Source organism: Dendrobates tinctorius, unplaced genomic scaffold (genome assembly GCF_039654945.1).
Source record: "Dendrobates tinctorius isolate UK_male_01 unplaced genomic scaffold, ASM3965494v1 ptg000015l, whole genome shotgun sequence".
NCBI classification, from domain to species: domain Eukaryota; kingdom Metazoa; phylum Chordata; class Amphibia; order Anura; family Dendrobatidae; genus Dendrobates; species Dendrobates tinctorius.
In genome coordinates this window covers 44949108-44973769 of record NW_027361683.1, presented here as the reverse complement: position 1 = coordinate 44973769, position 24662 = coordinate 44949108, and the positions used below count along the sequence as shown (strand labels likewise).

At 44.5% G+C, this 24662-nt stretch overlaps 1 protein-coding gene across 1 annotated transcript in view; it reads left to right on the top strand.

Annotated features, from left to right (window-relative positions):
- Nucleotides 1-4000: 4000 nt before the first annotated feature.
- LOC141076890 (lysophospholipid acyltransferase 2-like) overlaps nucleotides 4001-24662 on the top strand; it is a 158241-nt gene continuing 137579 nt past the window's right edge. Inside the window, exon 1 of the mRNA XM_073564141.1 lies at nucleotides 4001-4147. Within this exon, the coding sequence (XP_073420242.1) occupies nucleotides 4070-4147 (78 nt within the window). The 5' untranslated portion in view covers nucleotides 4001-4069. The remainder of the gene's footprint in view (nucleotides 4148-24662) is intronic.

The following is a 24662-nucleotide window of genomic DNA, read 5'->3' as shown; positions in this document are numbered from 1 at the left end:
TTATTGATATCATTTTGGTGCAGATATGCTCTTTTGATCGCCCGTTATTGCATTTTAATGCAATGTCGCGGTGACCAACAAAACGTAATTCTGGCATTTCGATTTTTTAGTGTTGCCAAGCCGTTTACCGAATGGATTAATTATTTTCATATATTGATAGATCGGGCGATTCTGAACGCAGCAATGCCAAATATATGTATATTTTGATTTTTTTTTTATTTTGAAGTGAAAGGGGGATGATTTGAACTTTTATATATTTTTTAATATTTTTAAAAACATTTTTTTATTTTTTACTTGCTTCAATAGTCTCCATGGGAGACTAGAAGCTGCAGTTGTCTGATCGCCTCTGCAACATTGAGCAGGGCTGCTCTGTGTAGCCTAAATACTCACTTGCTATGAGCGCCGACCACCAAGCGGCACTCCTAGCGATCCAGCATTGACAACCAAAGGGGTCTATTGCTGACCCTGGGTTCTCATGCTAACCCTTCGGTGGCCTGCGGTCACGTGACACAAGCGCTGATGGGAAGAGGTAATAACGCGCTTCCTGTGCATGCATGTTAAATTTTGCTGTCAGAGGCATTTAACATGTTAGCAGCCGCTGGTGAATCGCGAGTCCACCCACAGTTGTTCTGGGCACATATCAGCTGATGAGATGAGCTGTCATGTGCCGGAAAAACGTGCGGGCTCATCACCGGAACCTGCACCAAACAGGGGGAGGTGCCCAATGACCGACTCTGTCCATCATTGGACTTTAAGGGGTTAATGCTAGTATGATTGCACATCTGTAGAGCAGCCGAGAGGATAAGGGCCGGCGTCAGCACCCGACGTACAAGGGCACATGCCAGGGCACTAAGCAGGTGGGGATGCCCACGTGCCATTAGAGACACCCGTGTTCAATGGGAGCCTTGTGCCAGAACCAGGCTCCCCCGTCGCTTAGTCAGGGCCCTTATGCTTGCAATACTTACCTCTCCCCGTTCCTGACCTGTGGCATCTTCTGCGTCTTCTGACTCTAACATTTCAGGTCAGAGGGCGTGATGACGTCACATCTGTGCGCTCTCTGCCTGAACAGTCAGTGTAGACAGCCGGAAGACGGCGACGCTGAAGAGTCCAGAGCAGAGCAGCAGCCAGCGAGGAAAGATGAGCATTTTTTTTTTCTTTATGTTTGAAGCATTACATGGGGCCAATTATATATGGAGCATCATATGGGGCCCATCATATACTGTATGGTGCATTATATGGGGCTCATTATGCATGGAGCAATATATCGGGCCCATTATGTATGAAGTAATATATGAAGCCATTCATATACTGTATTCAGCATTATATGGGGCCCATTACGTATGGAGCCTTATATAGAGCTCATTATGTATGGAGCAATATATGGGGTCCATTATTCTCTTTATTGAGCATTATATGGGGTCCATTATTCTGTATGGAGCATTATATGGGGTCCATTATATTGTATGGAGCACTATATGGGGTTCATAATACTGGATGGAGCATTAAATGGGGCTCATTTTTCTGTATGAAGCATTATGTGGTCCCATAATACTGTATGGAGGACTATACTGTCCGGTTTCTGCACTATTGATATCTCTCATATAATGTAAGAAGTGAGATCTTTGGCATTGTTCTATACCTATATTTCTCTGCCGTATCTGTGCATCATGAATTGTGTGTGTTAAAGGGGTCCACTGAGACACTTTCGACTGGGGTCCACGAAAACCTGGAGCCAGTCCTGGTAAAGGGGTTAATCATGATTACATGTCTTCATCACTCTCTCTATCTCGGAGAAGCTTTGAAGCCTAAGAACACCATCCCAACTGTAAAACAAGGTGGCATCATGTTGTGGGGTTGTTTTGCTGCAGGAAGGACTGGTGCACTTCACAAAATAGATGGCATCATGAGAAATGAAGATTATGTGGCAATACTGAAGCAACTTCTGAAGACATCAGTTGTGGAAATTAAAGCTTGGGTAGAAATGGGTCTTCCAAATGGACGATGACATGAAGCTGTGAGCAGTTTGTGGGATGCAACGAAGGACAGGAGACAGAGCAAGGGTTAATGGTTTTACTTAACACAGGCATACTCCACACAGGGAGGAAAACAGCTAAATGGGGGGTAAAAGGCAATTTAAATGCGGGAAAAGACTATGCAAAGTCAATGAAGAACAACAAAGGATATTGTGATAGTAGTTCTTATTGAATCCACTTAGCCTGTCAGTCGCTTCTCATGCTCTAGAAGTTTCAGAACAGGCGATGGCGCCAATGACGGCTGGCGTGGTGCTTGTCTGATGTGAGTTAAAGGGTAACGATGATCCGTCTTTTGGCGGCAGCGGTCGGTCAGCACTTAGCTGCTGAGTGGCTAAGAGGGAGCAAGCTTCAGCTCTGCCTGAGCCCAATGTGGATATACACTGGAGGGTCGGGGTGCAGATAACGGTCCCTCACCCGGTCTCTCTTTGGCGGCACTTGCGGACCCGGGGTGCTTGACACCTTGGTTCGTGGTGGCCAACAGGCACGCCGTACGTCTCTCCTCACGGCTTCAGCTAGCGGCGGCGGAGAAGCTAGGGCGCGGGCCTGCGCTGCAACGGAGCAGAGCACACATTTCTCCTCGCTGCGCGCTGTCTCTTCCAGCCAAGTCTGACCACTTCTGCGCACACTCAGGCTGCAAGCCCTTAGCCACACACCCTGCTCCCGGATACCAAGATTGGTCCGGTCCCTTAGACATTCCCCCAGACAACAGAGGTGACAGCCCCGACAGTTCCGGATCCGGCACAGAACAGGTACCCGCGGTCCAGTCCTTCTTCCTACAACGCAAACTGCCAAAATGGTAACAAAATGTTTTGGAGTGGCCCATCACAAAGCCCTGAGCTTAATCCTATTGAAAATGTATGGGCAAAGCTGAAAAGGCAGGTACGAGCAAGGCGACCTACAAACCTGGATCTGTTACACCAGTTATGTCAGGATGAATGGACACACATTCCGACCAACTAATGCGAGAAGCTTGTGGAAGGATATCCCACACGTTTGACCCAAGTCATTCAGTTTAAAGGCAATGGTACCAAATACTAATGAAATCTATGTAAACTTTTGACAGTAATAAAAATACCTTAAACCATTCTCTCTTCCCTCTCTCTCTTTTCCTCTCTCCTCTGTCTGGCTGTCTCTGTCTCTCTCCTATGCTGGGCTGAAAATGATGGCCACAGAGTATGAGTGGCTTGAATTGAAATATGTTTGTTCACCTCTAAAAATAAAGTGGTCTGGTGAAAACTTATCACCTCTGCAAAGGATAAGTGATAATTTACTCATCAGTGAGGGTCAAATTGCTGGGATCAGCAGCACAGGGAACCTTCATCCCTGAACGTGCGCATGTGCGAGGGCTGCTCCATTCATTCTCCATGCATTCCCTGCTAAACACTGCACTCTACTTCTTCCAGTAGGGAATGAAACGAGCATGTGCACTGTCGCTCTAAAAGCACCCCATTCTGGAAGCAGTTGGAGCGCCACCAATTTTCTAATTTATCGCCTAGTTTGGAGCTAGGTTGTCTTCACTAGAGAGCCCCTTAAGTGTGTGTGTCTGTACACACGTGTATATACAGTACATAGGTGTGTAAGGCCTGTTTCACACTTCCGTTTTTTCAAATCCGTCAAAATCCGTTGGTTTCCGTAAAAAAACGGATCCGCCATTTTTTTGCAGGATCCGTTTTTTGTCCCATAGACTTCCATTAGCGGTTACTGCGGATCCGTCAAAAAAACGGAAACGGATCCGTTTGGCGGACACAAAAACGGAAGTGTGAAACAGGCCTAAGCCTGTATTACTGCAGATAGTGAGGCTGGATATTGGCGCAGTCCTGAGGTACACTTCAGTGTCACCTGTAAATACCTCAGGCACCCTCCCTCCATTCATAGCTGCAAGGTGCAGCCCGGCAGTGTGGTGCCCCGTCAGTCACTGTGCTTTTCGGGTGTGGTGTGTGGGCGGGTGTCGTACTAGGTAAAGTGTCAGTGCAGGACGGGTGTGGGGAGTAGCACATCTCTCAGGAAGAGGCTGAGTACAGTCGGAGGGAGAGAATATGCGGGCAGCAGGGCAGTCTGATGGGGCGCCGTTGCATCTTGTGAGGCAAATGCTCAGGACCCTTCCCACGGAACAGGTGCGTAAGACTGCGTGTGAGTGACTGTCCCCGAGTGATGGTGATGACGCTGGACACGGACAGCGCCCCTCCTGTGTGGGAGCAGGCAGTGCACTCTAATGACGCGCTGTCCCGACTGACTAGGAATGAATGACCCGCCGTGCAGTGACAGGGCTGCGAGCGGGGGACACGACTTCTCTAAAGTCTGATGGAAGTGCGACGCCTCGGTGCTAGGGTGTGATAAGCAATGCACGGCTCCTGTCAGCGTCCATTAGGCTTCTCAGTGTGCATTCCCCAGCAATGGCGCTTCACATACAAATGTTACAGACTATAGCACAGGGAGGCGCCGGGTGTAGAAGGGAAATGTCTGTTGTGCACAGTGCTGCCTGACCGGTGACGTCACTGTACGGCAAAACTTGTGTACAGCTCTCTACAATATCAGTGCCGGGCAACGTCTCATGTAGTGACTCGAGGGGGTCACATGTAGTGAGACAAGGAGGGGGGGGTCACACGTAGTGACGGACACGGAGGAAGGTCACACGTGGTGACAGACACGGAGGGGGGTGACACGCACTTACAGATACGGAGGGGGGTGACACGCACTTACAGACATGGGGTGACACGCAGTGACAGACACGGAGGGGGTGACACGCAGTGACAGACACGGAGGGGGGTGACACTCACTGACAGACACGGAGGTGTGACACGCAGTGACAGACACAGAGGGGAGGTGACACGCAGTGACAGACACGGAGGGGGTGACACGCACTGACAGACACGGAGGGGGTGACACGCACTGACAGACACGGAGGTGTGACACGTAGTGACAGACACGGAGGGGGTGACATGCAGTGACAGACACGGAGGGGGGTGACACGCAGTGACGGACACGGAGGGGGGTGACACTCAAAGACAGACACGGAGGTGTGACACGCAGTGACAGACACGGAGGTGTGACACGCAGTGACAGACACGGAGGGGAGGTGACACGCAGTGACGGACACGGAGGAAGGTCACACGTGGTGACAGACACGGAGGGGGGGTGACACGCACTTACAGACTTGGGGTGACACGCAGTGACAGACACGGAGGGGGGTGACACTCACTGACAGACACGGAGGTGTGACACGCAGTGACAGACACGGAGGGGAGGTGACACACACTGACAGACACGGAGGGGGTGACACGCACTGACAGACACGGAGGGGGTGACACACACTGACAGACACGGAGGTGTGACACGTAGTGACAGACACGGAGGGGGTGACACACACTGACAGACACGGAGGTGTGACACGTAGTGACAGACACGGAGGGGGGTGACACGCAGTGACAGACACGGAGGGGGGTGACACGCAGTGACAGACACGGAGGGGGGTGACACGCAGTGACAGACACGGAGGTGTGACACGCAGTGACAGACACGGAGGTGTGACACGCAGTGACGGACACGGTGGAAGGTCACACGTGGTGACAGACACGGAGGGGGGGTGACACGCACTTACAGACATGGGGTGACACGCAGTGACAGACACGGAGGGGGTGACACGCAGTGACAGACACGGAGGGGGGTGACACGCACTGACAGACACAGAGGGGGTGACACGCAGTGACAGACACGGAGGGGTGTGACACTCACTGACAGACACGGAGGGGTGACACGCAGTGACAGACACGGAGGGGGGTGACACGCAGTGACAGACACGGAGGGGAGGTGACACGCAGTGACAGACACGGAGGGGGTGACACGCAGTGACAGACACGGAGGGGGGTGACACGCAGTGACAGACACGGAGGGGGGTGACACGCAGTGACAGACACGGAGGTGTGACACGCAGTGACAGACACGGAGGGGGTGACACGCAGTGACAGACACGGAGGGGGGTGACACACTGACAGACACGGAGGGGGTGGCACGCAGTGACACATGGAGAGGGGTGACACACACTAACAGACACGGAGGGGGTGGCATGCAGTGACAGACACTGAGGGGCGGTGACACGCAGTGACAGACACGGAGGGGGTGACACACAGTGAAAGACACGGAGGGGGTGACACGCAGTGACAGACACGGAGGGGGTGACACGCAGTGACAGACACGGAGGGGGGGTGACACGCACTGACAGACATGGGGTGACACGCAGTGACAGACACGGAGGTGTGACACGCAGTGACAGACACCGAGAGGGGTGTGACATGCAGTGACAGACACGGAGGGGGGTGACACGCACTGACAGACACGGATGGGGTGACACGCAGTGACAGACACGGAGGGGGGTGTGACATGCAGTGACAGACATGGAGGGGGGTGACACGCAGTGACAGACACGGATGGGGTGACACGCAGTGACAGACACGGAGGTGTGACACGCAGTGACAGACACGGAGGGGGTGACACGCAGTGACAGACACGGAGGGGGGTGACACTCACTGACAGACACGGAGGGGGTGACACGCAGTGACAGACACGGAGGGGTGACACGCAGTGACAGACACTGAGGGGGGTGACACGCAGTGACAGACATGGAGGGGGGGTGACACGCACTGACAGACACGGAGGGGGGCACGTGCAATTACGGGACACTGAGGGGGTCACGTGCAGTGATGGACACGGAGGGGGGACATGAAGTGACAGGCACGGAGGGGGTTGACACGCAGTGACAGACACAGAGGGGTATGACACAGTGACAGACACAGGGGGTGACACGCAGTGACAGACATGGAGGGGGGTAGCACACAGTGACAGACACTGAGGGGGGGGTGACACGCAGTGACAGACACAGAGGTGAGTGACACGTAGTGATTGTGTAGTACAGAATATTGTGGCCACTTGTGCCTATACAGATATACCAGCTTTTGGGTGCAGCGGTGTACACTGTAGGCACATGTAAGGATACACTTGACCCTTCTGCCAGCTTTCTGGGTGCAGCGGTGTACACTGTGGGCATATGTACTGATACACATATACCAGCTTTCTGGGTCCAGCGGCAATACTGTGGGCACATGTACTGATACGCTGATACCAACTTTCTGAGTGCAGCGGTGTACACTGTGGGCACATGTACTGATACGCTTATACCAGGTTTCTGAGTGCAGCGGTGTACACTGTGGGCACATGTACTGATACGCTAATACCAGCTTTCTGGGTGCAGCGGTGTACACTGTGGGCACATGTACTGATACGCTAATACCAGCTTTCTGGGTGCAGCGGTGTACTCTGTGGGCACACGTACTGCTACACTTATGAAGTCTTTTCATTTCGGTAACAGAAGCGTGGTGTACCTATTGTTATCTGTAAGTGATGTGAGGAGCGCTACTACTCTGACTAAGACCTTATTCAGACGTCAGTGATTTTCCTCAGATGAGAAAAACAGTCTTTTTCAGATTAAAAAAATTAATGGAGATTTCTCAGCATTTTCATGTAAAACAGTCCATGAAAAATGGAGATCACATAGTTGGCATCCAAGTTCTGTTCATTTTTTCCCCAGATCTATAGATTTGAAGGATACTGATTTGTCTTCTCTCTCAGAATAGATTATCAAATCCAATAGCATATCTTCATTTGAAAATATTTGCCTGATTCACCCCAATCAAGACAAACTTTGAGAAAGATGGCAACAGTGGTTTAAATACCAAAACAAGATTAAACTTCAAACCATGAAAATGTTTTACCAAGCATGTTTATGCTATATACCATATATACTTGTGTATTGCCGAGTTTTTCAGCCCCCTTTTTTATCTGAGAAAGACCCCGTAGGCTTATACACAAGTCACGTCCCTGCGATTAAAAAAAAAAAAAAAATTACATTCTCACCTCTCGTCGCTGGAGGCCAGGTGCCGGTGTCCTGAGCAGGCAGGGACACTGGCGCGCTATGGGGGTCAGGTGCCGGTGTCGCCACTTGCTCAGTCCCCCGGCACTGGCTATATTCACCTCTCTGTGTTCCAGCGCTGCGCACCGCTCTGTCTTCCGGGTCCTCTGGCTGTGACGTACAGGTCAGAGGGCGCGATGACGTGTTTAGTGTGTGCCCTCTGTCTGAACAGTCATTGACAGAGGATCCTGAAGACAGAGCGGCGCGCAGCGGTGGAACGCGGACAGGTGAATATAGCCAGTGCCAGGGGCCTGAGCCAGCGGCAATACCGGCACCTGACCCCCATAGCGCGTCGGTGTCTCCGCCTGCTCAGGACATCGGCATCTGGCCTCCAGCGACGAGAAGTATGTCATTTTTTTTTCTAATCGCAGCAGCAGCATTATTACATGGGGCATATTGTATTATGGAGCACGTTATGGGGCCACAAATAACCTTTGTGCAGCATTATATGGGGCATATTTTTCTGTGGAACATCTTATGGGGCCAACATCCTTTGTGCAGCATTATATGGGGCATATTTTAATATGGAGCATCTTATGGGGCCATCATGAACCTTTATGGAGCATTAAATGGGGCATATTTTGTATAGAGCATCTTATGGGGCCCATCATGAACTGTATGGAGCATTATATAGGGCTTCTGATTCAATATGGATATTCAAAAACATTTAACCTACTGATGTCTCAATTAATTTTACTTTTATTGGTGTCTATTTTTATTTATGAAATTTACCAGTAGCTGCTTGCATTTCCCACTCTCTGTTTATACTCAAGTCATTAAGTTTTCCCAGTTTTTTGTGGCAAAATTAGTGGCCTCGGCTTATACTCAGTTCGGCTTATACTCGATTATATACGGTATTGTGGCGCCCCTGAGGGTCCAGTCACCACAGAGGTACTGCACCTCAACCAGAGGTGTGGTACTCCACAACCAGGTAAGGTGAGTGCACCCGACCACATTCCAACACCCACACCCCACACACACTAGTGTAGCAGACCACCCTTTATGGCTCCCTGCTTGGAACACGAAGAGTGCTGGGAGGTGGGCGGAGCTTAGCTTAGAGCGGAGCAGGATAGAAAGTGAGATCAGATTCCCCCTTCCCCCCTCTTCTCTTTCCTACTCCCAGCTTCCTTAAACTTTGTACCCCTTAAAGAAAACGAATGTTGATTCTTTTTTGTATCTTTGTTGTTATTTTGCTAATATCAACATTCTTAAAGAATTTACAAAAATAAAAAGCATATATTTTAGTGTAATAGCAGCAAAACATAAAAACTCGATATAAATCTGGTATCGCTGTAATCGCGTTGACCTGAAGAATAAAGTCGCTTAATCACTTATTCCGCATGAAGAACTGCGTAAACAATAAATAAAACCAATTTTTCACCTGCTATTCAATTTTTTTTCATTCTGCCTCCCTAAGATCGCAGTAAAATTCGACTCACATTTATCCTGCGCTCTGCGCTGAGCGCTTACACCGGGGTTTCTATGTAAATTTCTGAAATACATGATTCAGACTAAACCCCCGGCAGAAAATTCCCTATAATGAGGCAGATGGAGACACTGTGGATGCAGTCTGACCTGTGATCCTATGGTGTCCATCTTTTTAGGTGTGCATAAAAGTGCTATCCGCCAGAGTATTGTGCCCTTCTGAAAAGGACACCAGATGAAGTCCAGAGTTAACTCTAATGCCTCATTATAGTGTATGAATCCCTCGGGGGTTTAATCTGAATCACATCACTCTGAGATTTAGATAGAAACGCCAAAATGCTCAGCGTACAGCACCGGTTAAATGTGATACAAAATGTTATGTAAAATATTCCCAACAAGCGCTTTAAATTCACAAAAGCCTCCCCTCTCAGGTACGTAATGCGCAAATGCAAAATTGCCCCCCCTCCCAAATAAAAACAACTGCCCTCCCGAATCCAAATGTCACTCTCCCTTCTGAGCTCCAGTGTGCCTAAACCAGATTTAGTATTCACATTTGGTATTTCTGTAGCGATGAGAGCCTGCCTAATTTACGGGTGTGTGTCTCCAGAAGCGTGAGCTAGGCACTACAATATACTCGGCGCTACAACATAGTGGGGACTACAACGTATTGGGCACTACAATGGCAGTTTGCAATTTTTGATCGACAACATCCACTGCTGCTTTTTTCTGGAAAACACACATCGAGTCAAAATCGTCATTACACCTATAGATAAATTCCCAAAAGGGTATAATTTCCAAAATGGAGTTACTTGAGCAGGGATTCTGCTCTTCAAGCACTTAGGGATGCTGTATATGGGGTCTGCAAACTATTCTAGGAAAATCTGCTCTCCAGTACTGTACAGCCACATATGGGGTATTTCTACATTCAGCAGAAATTGTGGGATAGATTTTGGTGCCATTTTACCCATTTCCCATCAGGGGCTCCTCTGCCCAATGGTATAACATTTTGTGAGGCACATGTGGTGTCAACATGATCACTGCACCCCTAGATGAATTTATTCGTGATTTAGTTTTTAAAATTGGGTCATATGTAGGGGGCTCTGCTGTTCTGTCACCTCAGAGGCTCTGCCAATGTGAAATGGCACTTCAAAACTATTCCAGCAAAATCTGAACTCCAACATGCCGCTTCTTCCCTTCTGAGCTTTGCAATGTGCCTCAAAAGTTGCTTTCATCCACATATGGGGTGTCTGTGTATTCAACAGAAATTGCACAACAAATTTTGGAATCCATTCTTGTGGAAAGGACAAAAATTTGGGGATAAAACAACTTTTGTGTGGTTTCCACTGTTTAGGCACATCAGAAGCTCTACAAATGCTACACGACACCCGCAGACCATTCCATCAAAGGCTACCTTGCAAAACATCACTAGTTCCCTTCTGAGCCCTGCCATTTAGTAGTTCTCCCCCACATATTGGGTTTCTGCCTAGTAATGCGAAATTGAATTGCTCAACATATTTTGGGGTCCATTTTCTCCTGTTACCCTTGTGAAATTAAAAAATTTGAGGCTAAAAGAACATTTTTTTTTCATAGCTCTACGTTATACGCCTGGATAAAATCCTTTAGTGGTGTGGTTTCCAAAATGGGGTAACTTTTATGTTTTTTTTTCACTGTTTAAGCACATCAAGGGCTCTCCAAACGTGTCATGACACTCGCAGACTATTCCGTCAAACTCTGCGTTCTAAAACGTCACTCCTTCCTTTTCAAGCGCTGCTGTGAGCCCAAACAATAATTTTTCTCCACATATGGAGTACCGGCGTACTCAGGAGAAATTGCAAAACAAATTTTGGAGCCAAGTTTCTCCTGTTACCCTTATGAAAATAAAACAAATGGGGGCTAGAAGTACACTTTTGTGTGTAAAATGTGATTTATTTATTTATTTATTTTTTTAATTTTCACATCTGTATGTTCTAAACTTCTGTGAAGCACCTGGAGGTTCAAGGTGCTCGCCACACATCTAAATACATTCCTTGATGGATCTAGTTTGCAAAACTCGTTTGCTCAGCCTAGTTTCCTGCCTGTGTTTGTGTTTTCATCTTGTTTCACAGTTAATACATGTGTGGGGGCTGTCTATTCCTTTGGGGTCTGCTCTGGGGCAGTTAGTTTTCCCCTTTTCTTGCTTTAGGCTTATTTAGTTCTCCGGCTGTGACGAGTCATCTAGATTCATATAAGGAACGCTCCACGGCTGCTGCTAGTTGTGTGGTTAGGATCAGGGGGTTTGCAATCTGCATAGTTACCAACCTCTCTGGTTTTCTGTGACTTAGCTTGTTTAGTTTTCCTCCTCGGTGACCCATTCATAACAGTGCTCCTTTCCTTCCAAGCTCTGACATGCGCCCAAACAGTAGTTTTCACCCACATATGGTGTTTCGGCATACTCGGGAGAAATTGCAGAACAATTTTTGGGATCCATTTTCTCCTGTTACCCTTGTGAAAACAAAAAATTGGGGATAAATAAACATTTAACTTTTGCAAAACATGTTTTTTTTTCCTTCCGTATTGATTCAGTTCCTGTGAAGCACCTGAAGGGTTAAACTTCTTGAATGTGGTTTTGAGCACTTTGAGGGGTGCAGTTTTTAGATTGGTGTCAATTTGGTGTATTTTCTATAATATAGGCCCCTCAAAGTCACTGCAAATGTGATGTGGTCCCTAAAAAAAATAGTCTTGCAAATTTTGGGGGGAAAAATTATCAATTACTGGTCAACTTAAACCCTTCTAACTTCCTAACTTAAAAAAAAAGTTTAAAAAATTATGCTGGTGTACAGCAGACATGTGGGAAATGTTATTTATTAGTTATTTTGTGTGACATAACTCTGGTTTAAGGGCATAAAAATTAAATTGCAAAGTTTTGACAAATTTCAGATTTTTTTTATAAATAAATGCAAGTCATATCGAGCAAATTTTAAAATTTTACCACTATTATAATGTACAATATGTGATGAAAAAACATTCTCAGAATCAGTGGGATACTTTGAAGTGTGCCAGAGTTATTATCACATAAAAAGACACTGGTCAGAATTGTAAATTTTAGCCTGGTCATGATGGTGCAAACAGGTCTAGGGAGGTAAAGGGGTTAAGGCTGCATTCCGACGTCCAACGAGAAAAATGGATTGTTTACTTTAATCAGAGTGAGGTCCGAGTATCATTAGTTTTTCTCGTGCATGGAGAAGAACAAAAAAAGGTTTCTCCATCTCCTCTTTTCTGACAGTCAGTGAACATGGAATCCAAGTGCCGATTCCCCCCCCCCCCCAAGGACCTGTAGACTTGCCTTGCTGATTTTGATCCAGCAAAACTGGACATGTTTCTACGATTTTCTGTAGACCACTCGGTCTGTGAAAAATCATGGTCATGTGAAAACCCCAATTGACTATGGCTTTATTCAGAACACAGTTTTTCTATGTGTTTTTCATGGATAGCGCTCATACTTATGATAGTCTATGGGGCTGTTCGCATGTCATTTGTCGCCACTCGGTCTGAGGGAAAAAAATCGGACAAGTGAGGAAAAAAACTGTTCATGTTTTCTGGATGAAAATCTGAACTTTTTTTTAATATGTTCATGTGAACCAACCCTGATAGAAAGTTCCTCATAATACCTCAACAGCAATATACTTATAGCTATAAACACTTGTATCACATGTACCGTACTTTACATATCAAGATAAGGCCTTCTTCACTCAAGTTATCATGTTAAAGGTGCAGTTAAAAGTGGTGCTACTATTGCATTGCATCATATTTATAGTGTGCAAACACTTTTTACAGCTTTCTTCAATGGGTGAAAAGCATTTCGTGTAGATAATTTGTCAGAAGGCTAAGCTCCCAGGAAAAATCACCACAAAAATTCAGCTAAGTCAAAGAGGTAATCCCATATAAAATACAGTTTGCTCCAGAAATATGACCAAATCTTCTTGATTTCAGCTCTACATGGAACTATTTTAGATTTAAAATGAAATAACTGAGATGCAATTAAAGTGTAGAATTTCAGGTTAAATTAAAGGGATTGAACAAAAATATCCTGTGTAAGTTTTGGAATTGCAACCATTTTTCTGCCATGCCTCCTCATTTCAGGGGCTCAGATGTAATTGACAAATTAACTTTACCATAAATAAAAAGTTCATTTTTTAATACTTTGTAGAGAATCCTTTGAGGGGCAAAGACTGTCTGAAGTCTGGAATACATAGACGTCACCAAACACTGGGTTTCCTCCTTTTTGACACTTTGCCAGACCTTTACTGCAGTTGCCTTCAGTTTTAGCATGTTCGTGGGTCTTTCTGCCTTACATTTTGTCTTAAGCATCTGAAATGCATGCTTAATTGGGTTGATATTTGGTGATTGACTCAGCCACTGTAGAATATTCCACTACATTGCCTAAAAAAATCTCCTGGGTTGCTTTCACAGTGTGTTATGGGTCATTGTCCATCTGCACTGTGTAGCACCATCCAATCAACCTTACTACATTTTTGGTTGAATCTGAGCAGAAAGTATAGCCCTGTACACTTCAAAATTATTCTGGCTGCTCCTTTCTTCAGTCACATCATCAATAAACACTAGTGACCCAGTGCCATTGGAAGCCATACACGCCTTTGTCATCACAGTGCCTCCACCATGTTTTATCAGGATTTGGTGTGCTTTGGATCATTAGCTGTTCCAAGACTTTTCCATACTTTCTTATTCCCATCATTCTGGTACATGGTAATCTCAGTTTCAGCTGTCCAAAGAATACATTTCCAGAACAGGGCTGGCTTCTTTAGATTTTTTTTGGCAAAGTCTAATCTGACATTTCTATTTTAAGGATGACTAGCTGAAGAGCCCGGCGCTGCCCGGGCATAGTAACTGTGGTTAGTTATAACAAATTATAATTATCCTCCATCCCATAGTCCCGTGCCCATATACCCATCATACATATCCACCATCCCTTAGGCCCGTGCCCATATACCCATCATACATATCCTCCATCCCATTGTCGAGTGCCCATATACCCATCACTTGTAAGTGAAGATGGCTTTAAGGTGCAATGATACACTGTGCTGCTGTAGGTATAATTCAAGGAAATTCATGCCCTGATGAAGTGAGCTGGGACAGCTCAGGAAACGCGTAGGCACCAATAAATTTCCTTGAATTATACCTACAGCAGCGCAGTGTATCATTGCACCTTAAAGCCATCTTCACTTACAAGTCCTTGGACCCAGTGCAGACTGCAGCAGCTGTTTCATGCGTTTGTAGGTGTTGTGACCGAAGTTTCACAACCCTATCAGGTGAGTCTCTCCTTGCCTCACCATTACAATTGTGTTTTAAAGGTTTCACACAGTGGATGCGCCCTGTTTTGTTTCTTTCATATACCCATCACACATCCTCCATCCCATAGTCCCATGCCCATATACCATCATACATATTCTCCATCCCATACTCCCATGCCCATATACCCATCATACATATTCGCCATCCCATAGTCGAGTGCCCATATACAAATCACACATCCTTCATCTCATAGTCCCATGCCCATATACCCATCATACATATCCTCCATCCCATAGTCCCGTACCCATATAACCATCATACATATCCACCATCCCATAGTCCGGTGCCCATATACCCATCATACATATCCTCCATCCCATAGTCCAGGGCCCATATACCCATCATACATATCCACCATCCCATAGGCCCGTGCCCATATACCTATCATACATATCCTCCATCCCATAGTCCCGTGCCCATATATACCTATCATACATATCCTACATCCCATATTAGAGTGCCCATATACCCATCACACATCCTCCATCCCATAGTAGAGTGCCCATATACCCATCATACATATCCGCCATCCCATAGTCCCGTGTCCATATACCCATCACACATCCTCCATTCCATAGTCAACCATTATGACATCATAATGAGGGGCGGGGCTTGATACGCACACACTTTTTCCCCATTATGTAGATAGGGGCATTATGACATCATAATGAGGGGCGGGGCTTGACGCGCACTCACTTTTTCCCCATTATGTAGATAGGGGCAAAATTGTTTGGTGAATTGGAACGCGCGGGGTTAAAATTTCGCCTCACAACATAGCTTAGGACGCTCTCGGGGTCCAGACGTGTGACTGTGCCAAATTTTGTGGCTATAGCTGCGACGGTGCGGATGCCTATCCCAGACATACACACACACATACACACACATACATACATTCATACATACACACTTTGAGCTTTATATATTAGATTAATGGTTTGTACATTGCGGTGAACGCTCTGTATTTGCTCACTTGAAGTCTTCCCTTTATGGTAGACTTAGATGCTGAAACACTCACTTCCTGGAGAGTGCTTTTGCATAGGTGGTATTTGTAAAGGGTTTTCATCACATAGGAAGGATTCTGTGATCATCCATCACTGTTGTCTTCTGCTTGATGAGGCACGCCAGGTGGCGTGCTTGGATGAAGCTCGCCGGAAGGCATGCCCCAGTCATGAAAGCCAGGAGACATGCCTTGATGATGCGCATGCCAGGAGGCGCGCCAGAATGACACGCAGGAGCTATGGGTCCTAGAACTCCAAGTAGACACTGACAGTTGAGGGTTCAGTTGGGGGCCCATGGCTCCAGCTTGTCATTCTGGTGTGCCTCCCGGCTATATTTTTGGTTGAATCTGAGCAGAAAGTATAGCCCTGTACAATTCAGAATTAATCTGGCTGCTTCTTTCTTCAGTCATATCATCAATCAACAATAGTGACCCAGTGCCATTGAAAGCAATACATGCCTATGTCATCACAGTGCCTCCACCATGTTTGTTTTTTTAATTAGTTATTTAGCGTGCAGGCGCTGGCTGATGAATACTTCTATCACCCGCTCCTGCTCTCGTTGTTGTTAGCGTTAGCAGGTGTAGGCTGATGGGAGCAGTAGTCCCATCAGCTGACGCCAGTAACCAAAGGTAAACTTTTTACCTCTGATCACAGCTGTGGGCTCACACTGTCATCTGACAGCGTGGGAACCGCGGCTGTCTGACCAGCGGTAATGATTTTATCGCCGATCACAAGCAGTGTTTGCCGCGCTGTCGACAGACACCTGGTGTTGGGGGGCCAAACCTGAATAGTAACACGGACTTCCTGGTGATGTCCGTGTTCGATGTCCAAGCCTGAACAGTTGGTGTTGGGATCGGATGCTGAACTTTACTGTTCGGGTTCACCCATCTCTAGTGGTGAAGCATATGGTTTGAAAGAGGTACATAATTCTAGATAAAAGATTTATTCAAGTAAACCACAAAAAATTTTCCCATGCCACAAATCCAAATCTGTCTTGTTGGATTGGTAGAGGTTTTAAATTATGGTCAACTAAATAAGAGAGAGCTGATGTGCTTGCAAATAACTTTTGCTGGGATAGTGTGTATCAAGGTTTCGAGTGGGGTCATTTTATAACAATGCATCAACTGCATCTGCAAAAGCACCTGCCTGCAGAAGGGTTTTTTCTTTTGTCAGTATGTACAGATTTTCATTATGCAAACTAGGGGCGGGTCACTGAGGAAGCAGTGACCTGTCAGTAGTCTGCATTATGAATACCTAAGCAGAGCACCACATGAAGCCTCGCCCCGAAGCATGAGCATATCATTAACTCAAAACTGAAAATAAAGATTAAAAAACAACCACAAGACCAATTTCATCAACCAAGGTATCATTTTAATAATGGCGCCGACCTGACAATGTCTAGGTTACTGTGCACAATCCTGCTGACAAGTTCCCTTTAAGTGAACACCGTAAATAAATTAAAAAAAAGGCATAAATCGATACTTTATCATCATACCGTCGAAGAAAATGTAAAATAAGTCATAATCAAAAAAATGAATGCAAATAAAAATGGTATAGCTGGAAACATCATCTTGTCCCACAAAAAAACAAGCCATCTACCGTAACTCCATCAGCAAACGATAAAAACTGTATAGCTCTCAGAATAGAGCGATGCAAAAAAATTAATTCTATAAAATAGTTTTTATTGTGTAAAATCGCTAAAATATTTTTTTTTAAAAACAAACGATATTTATGTGGTGTCGCTGCAATCATACTTACCCGAAGAATAAATCTGCCTTATCAATTTTACCACAAGCAGAGCAGCATAAAAAAAAAAAAGCGAATTCCAAAAACCTCAAAAAAATGTTTTCCTAAATTGCTGGTTTTTATTCAGTCTGTCTCCCAAAAATCTGAAGCGATAAAAAAGGTCATGTGGCCGAAAATGGTAACAATAAAAACATCAAATCCTCCCGCAAAAAGCAAGCCCTATCATGACATTGTTGGCAGAAATATGGAAAAATTCTAGCTATCAAAATATGGTAATGCAAAAACTAGCTTTTTTATAAAAAAAAAGTTCATCTAGTGTGTGACAGCAGCCAAACATAAAAACCTGGTATAAATCTGGTATGCTGTGATCGCACTGACTCAAAGAATAAAGATGTCTAAATCACTTATACCGCACAAGAAATGGCATAAAAAAAAATAAATAAAACCAATTGTTCACCTGCTGTGGATTTTTTCATTTTGCCTTCCAAAGATCGCAGTATGGCTGGGCTCACATTTATCCTGTGCTCTGCACTGAGCTCTTTCATCGGGATTTCCCTATAAATCTCTGAAATATGTGATTCTTACGGAACTCCTGAAGATTCCCTATAACAAAGCAGATGGAGGCACTGTGGATACCGTCTGACCTGTGATTTGGCGGTGTCAATCATTTTAGGTGTCCTTAAAAACGCAGTCCTTCAGAGTTTTGTGCACTTTTGAAAAAATGACATCAGACGTAAACCAGAGTAAGGCCGGGGTCACACTGGCGAGGAATACGGCCGAGTGAGAGGCGCTAAAAGCACGCATTAGACACGGACCAATGATTCTCTAAGGGGTCCCTCACACCAGCCGTATATTTCTCATCCGTATTCTACGGTCCGTGCCAATCGCAGCATGCTGCGATTGTCAGAGTACTACGGCCGTAGTACGCCAATGCAAGTCTATGGGTGCGCAAAAAATACGGATTACACACGGACCACACACGTGACTTGCGAGAAATACGCACCAGGTGTCTTTTAGCAAAGCCGGCAATTCAGTGCGCTATACAGTAAACTCACACTGACAGTTTCAATAAAGAAACGAAAGAATAGATTTAGACACATAGAATACATATTTGCTTTGTCGTTGTTCACATTTGTATGGATGGACTCCTACATCCAGATCCGGGCACAACGGAGTTAACCAGGTCAGCTGAGGTTCCAGGTGGTTCACAGGAGTGAGCTGGTCTACATTGTTGGATTTATAGAATATATATATATATATATATATATGCATTCTATGTGTCTATATCTATTCTTTGGTTTCTGTTAGAAACCCTGTCATAGGGCTCCATTATATGTCCATTTTGCAAGCCTGCGAGAAAATCTCACCATACGGATTACATACGGATGCTTACATGCGCAAAATACGCGACCACACCTTGATTACGGATGACATACGGAGCACTGTTTAGGGGCCATTCATCCGTATTACGCATGTAAAATACTGACCGTATTTTGCGTCGGTTAGTGTGACCCCGGCCTAACTCTGCTAACTCATTATAGAGACTGGATCTTTCGGGGGTTTCATCTGAGTCACATCATTCTGAGATTTAGATGAAAACCCCCAATATATGTACTCGGCTTCGAGCGGAGGATGAATGTGATCTCAAATGTTATGTAAATTATTCCTAACAAAAGCATCAAATCCACAAAAAAAGCCCCCACTCAAGTCCGTCATCTGCTAATGGAAATATAGGGGCTTATATGTTACTGGTAGCACAAAGGCTCTGGAAAATTGAAATGGCTCTTCGCCCCTCAAAATAAATTCAGAAAATTCTTCACTCCCAAAATTCAAATGCCCCCCCCCACCTTTCAGAACCCTAGTATGCTGAAACAACATTTAGCATTGACATGTTGGGCATTTCTGTAGCTATGAAAGGTCGCTTAATTTACGGGTGCATGTCTCCAAAAGTATGAGCTTGACACTACGATGTACTGGTCACTACAACTTACTGAGGATTACAACGTCTTGGTGACTACAACTTACTGGAGACTACAACATACTGGCGATTACAATGGCAGTTCACAGTTTTCACTCGGCATCATCCACTGCTGCTTGTTTCTGGAAAACATCCATGGAGTCAAAATCATTACTACATCCCTAAATTCCCAAAGGGGTATAGTTTCTAAAAATTGAGTAACCTGAGGTGGGATTCTGCTCTTCTACCACTTAGGGGCTTTGTATATGGAGTCTGAAAACTATTCTAGGAAAATCTGCGCTCCAGGAGGCAAACAGCGCTCTGTCCCTCCCAAGTCTCGACATATAGCTAGGCAGTACTATACAGCCACATATGGAGTATTTCCTTGTTCAGCAGAAAATGTGGGACAAATTTTGGTGTCATTTTTACCCACTTCCGCGTGTGAAAATATAAAATCTGCGACTAAAACAAAGTACTGGTGGTAAAAATGTAATTAGTTTTTCATAACTGCCCAATGATGTAAAATTCTGTGACACACTTGTGGTGTCAATATGATCACTACACCCCTAGATGAATTAATTGAGAGATGTATTTTGTAAAATGGGGTCACTTATAGGGGGTTCTGCTGTTCTGGAACCTCAGGAACTCTCCCAGTGGGTCATGGCACCCACAAACCATAACCGTATTGTCACGCTGCTGCTATGCAGGTAGATGCAGCTCCACTAGATGGCAATAGAGTGGAGGGAGAATTGCACACAGCAGAAGTAGACCGGCAGTGCAGCAGCGAGGCTGCCACCAGGTGGCAGGAGAATAGTAGAACAAACTGGGTCGATATTAGTCTGTAGCGTAGTACCAAAGGAATAAACAAACACAAAGTCAGAAACAAGTCAAATGGGTCAATATCGGTCAGGAGCAGATATGCCAAAAAACAAGAGACAAACAGCAGGTCAGGATACAAGCCAAGTCAAATACCGGGGAGTCAAAACACGAGAAGGGGAACACAAAGTCGGGACAGGAAGAGGGGAATAAACAGACACGGGTACAGTCAGTAAAAGCAGCAGGACAAATCAGGGTACGCAGAATCAGCTACACACACAGTAGGTAGAAACTATAACTGACACTGCCTACAGGATGCAATGGAGAGAAATCGCTGACCTGACGTCAAAGCGAGGCAGAGAGAAGTTAACCCTTGACATGATCAGACCAGGAAAGAGAGACAGGATACAAAACCTGGCCTGATCATGACACGTATCTGCACTATAATATTTTGCTCTTTCCCTTCTAATCATTGCACTGTGTCTGAAAAGTATTTTCCGATTATATGTAGTATATTGGCACACTTGGATCTCAGTTTGTTGTAAAAATATCACCCATTTTTTCCTATTGGTCCTTAGACAAATTAAAAACTTGGGGCTAAAACATCATTTTAGAGGTAAAAATGTAATTATTCTTTCTTCATTGCCCAATGGTATAAAATTCTGTGAGGCACATGAGGTGTCAGTATGATCACTGCACCCCTAGATGAATTCATTGGGGGGTATAGTTTGTAAAATGAGGTAACATATGGGGGTTTCTGCTGTTCTGGCACCTTAGGGGCTCTGCCAATGTGACGGCCCTCTCAAACCATTCCAGCAGCACATTGGCTCAGTGGATAGCACCTATGCTTTGCAGCGCTGGAGTCCTGGGTTTGAATCCAACCAAGGACAACATCTGCAAGGAGTTTGTATGTTCTCACCATGTTTGTGTGGGTTTCCTCAGGGTACTCCGGTTTCCTCCCACATTCCAAAGACATACTGATAGGGAATTTAGATTGTGAGCCCCATCAGGGACAGTGATGATAATGTGTGCAAACTGTAAAGCGCTGCAGAATATGTTAGCGCTATATAAAAATAAAGATTATTATTATTCCAGCAAAATCTTCCCTTCTAAGCTTTGTACTGAGCCTCAAAAGTAGTTTTCGACCACACATGGGTTATCAGTGTACTCAGAAGAAATTGCGCAGCAAATTTGGTAGTCCATTTTCTCTTGCTATCCATGTGAAAATGAAAAAAAATTGGGCTAAAGCAACATTTTTGTGGGAAGAATATATTTTTTTAATTTACCCAGATTAACGTTGTAAAATTCTGTGAAGCACCTGGGAGTTAAGGGTGCTCACCACATGTCTAAATAAATTCTTTGAGAGTTCTAGTTTCCAAATTAGGGTAATTTGTAAGGGGGGTCCACAGTTTGTGCATACAGTATCAGGGGCTCTCCAAATGCGACAGACCATTCCATCAACATCTGCGTTCCAGAATGTCACTCCTTTCTTTCTGAGCCCTGCCGTGTACCCAAATGGTAGTTATCCCCCCATATGAGGTATTTGTACTCGGGAGATGTTGTACACCAAATTTTGGGTTCAATTTTCTCCTGTTACCCTTGTGAAATTCAAAAAATTGCGGCTAAAAGAATATTTTTGTGGGGATTTTTTTATTGTATTTTCTTGGCTCTACGTTATGAACTTCTGTGAAGCACCTGGGGGTTCAAGGTGCTCACTACACATCTAGATGTATTTCTTGAGGGGTCTAGTTTGCAAAATGGGGGTCACTTGTGGGAGGCCTCCACTGTTTAAGCACATCAGGGGCTCTGAAATCGCAACATGGTTTCAACTAATGATTTCAGCCAATTTTGCACTTCAAAAGTCAAATGGTGCTCCTTTCCTTCCAAGCCTTGCCGTGCGCCCAAACAGTAGATTTCCCACACATATGGGGTATCAGTGTACTCAGGAGGAATTGCACAGCAATTGTATGGTGCAGTTTCTCCTGTTACCCTTGTGAAAATAAAAAACAATCGAGGCTAAACAAACATTTTTCTGGGAAAAATTTTATTTTTTATTTTCATGGCTCTACGTTATAAACTTCTATGAAGCAGCTGGCAGTATAAGGTGCTCACCACACATCTAGATACTTTCCTTGAGGGGTCTTGTTTCCATTATGGGGTCACTTGTGAGGGGTTTCCACTGTTTAGGCACATCAGGGGCTCTCCAAATCGGACATAGCGTCCACTAATGATTCCAGCAAATTTTGCGTTCAAAAAGTCAAATGACGCTCCTTCCCTTCCAAGCCTTGCCATGTGCCCAAACAGTACTTTTCTCAACAAATTTTGGTGTCCACATTCTCCTGTTGCCCTTGTAAAAGTAGAGAAATTTGGGTCTAAAGTTAAATTTTTATGAAAAAAGTTAAATATTTTTTCTGTCCATGTTGAAGAAATTCCTTAAGTTAATAAACTTCTTGAATGTGGTTTGGAGCACCTCGAGGGGTCCAATTTTTAGAATGGTGTAAGTTTTGGGTATTTTCTGTCATATTGGCCCCTCAACGTAACTTTAAATGTGATGTGGTCCTTAAATAAAATGGTTTTGAAAATTGTGTTGGAAAAATGAGATTCGCTGGTCCACTTTTAACCCTTCTAACTTCCTAGCAAAAAAAAAAATAGTTTAAATAATTGTGCTGATGTAAAGTAGACATGTGAGAAATGTTATTTATTAATTATTTTGTGCAACATACGGTAACTTTCTGGTTTAAGGGCATAAAAATTAAAAGTTTGAAAATTGCTAAATTTACGCAATATTTCCAACATTTTTCACAAATAAATACAAGTCTTATGGAGCAAATTTTACCACTATCTTGAAGTGATAGTGAAAATGTCATGAAGAAATGGTCCCAGAATCGGTGGGATCCATTGAAGCGTCCCAGAGTTTTTACATCATAAAGTGACAGTGGTCAGAATAGTAATAATTGTCCTGGTCAGGAAGGTGAAAACAGGCTTTGGGGGTGAAAGGGTTAAAGAGATGCTGCCATGAATATAAATTTCTTGTGACTTCTCTACTTTATTATAAGATTATTCCTCTCTGTAAGGGCTCATACTCACTTGCGAGAGACTCGCACGATTCTCGTGCAAGTCTCTCGCAGGAAAACCTGGCAGCCGGCACTCAGACCGGAGCGTGTGACTACATGTATTTCTATGCAGCCGCACGCTCTGGTCTTAGTGCCTGTGGCAGTGCCAGGTTTTCATGCGAGAAGTGAGTATGAGCCCTAAGGGAATCAATTACATGAATGCCATAGCTATTCTTGCAATTAACTTGTAAATTAATGTAGGCTGACAGCAGGTGACACAAATAGGCAATTATTGTAGTCATGCTTTGCTGCAACCATGCTGAATTATGTCTGTGCAGGTTGTGAAACAATGTAGCTAATCCACTGTGTTTGTGTGGCAAGCCTCTTTTCATTCTATGAGGTAATTATCTCATATTTGCTATAATTCTCCATTATTGTCTCTCTATTCCCATTGCTTGGAATAGAGAGGCTAAGTGCCAGATAAGGCGCATCTTATATATGCGCCTTTTCTGGGGTGTCTGGGGGCACATTTTTGTAGCCGGGGGGGGGTGAAAAACAGTGGTCCCTCTCAAGGCTATAAAAATCTGCCCTCACTCACCTGCTTTCCCTCTCTGGTTGCGATGTTACAGCGGGAGCCCACGCATTTTTTTCCAATTAATTAACCCCTTAATTTAACACCTAGACGTCCCAAATTTTACACACAAACCCTAATCTATTAGTCAGGGACATATAAAAATACTGCATGAACTGAAATGGTTTACTGTATGTAAACCATGTGTCATTTCATGTCGGGTTTTAGAATGATTTTACAAAAGCCGGCAATTGAATTAGCGCCTTTTGTTCAATCTTACTGTGCAATAGAGATATATATATATATATATATGTATATATATATTTATATATAAATATATATATATATATATATATATGTATATATATATATATTATACATACATATCATTTATATATATTATATATATATATTTATATATATATATACAGTATATATACAATCTAAAATACTAGCTGAAGGGCCCGGCACTGCCTGGGCATAGTAACCAACTGTGGTTAGTTATAACAAATTATAATGATTACATTGCACCTAAAAAAAAAGTGCATGTAATCCTATCCTGTGTAAACTGACTGCTGAGCCGTGTATCTAATCCTATTCTGTGTGATACTGTCTGCTGAGTTCTGTATCTAATACTATTCTGTGTGATACTGTGTGCTGAGCTGCGTATCTAATCCTATCCTGTGTGATACTGTCTGCTGAGCCTTGTATCTATTCCTATCATGTGTGATACTGACTGCTGAGCTGTGTAT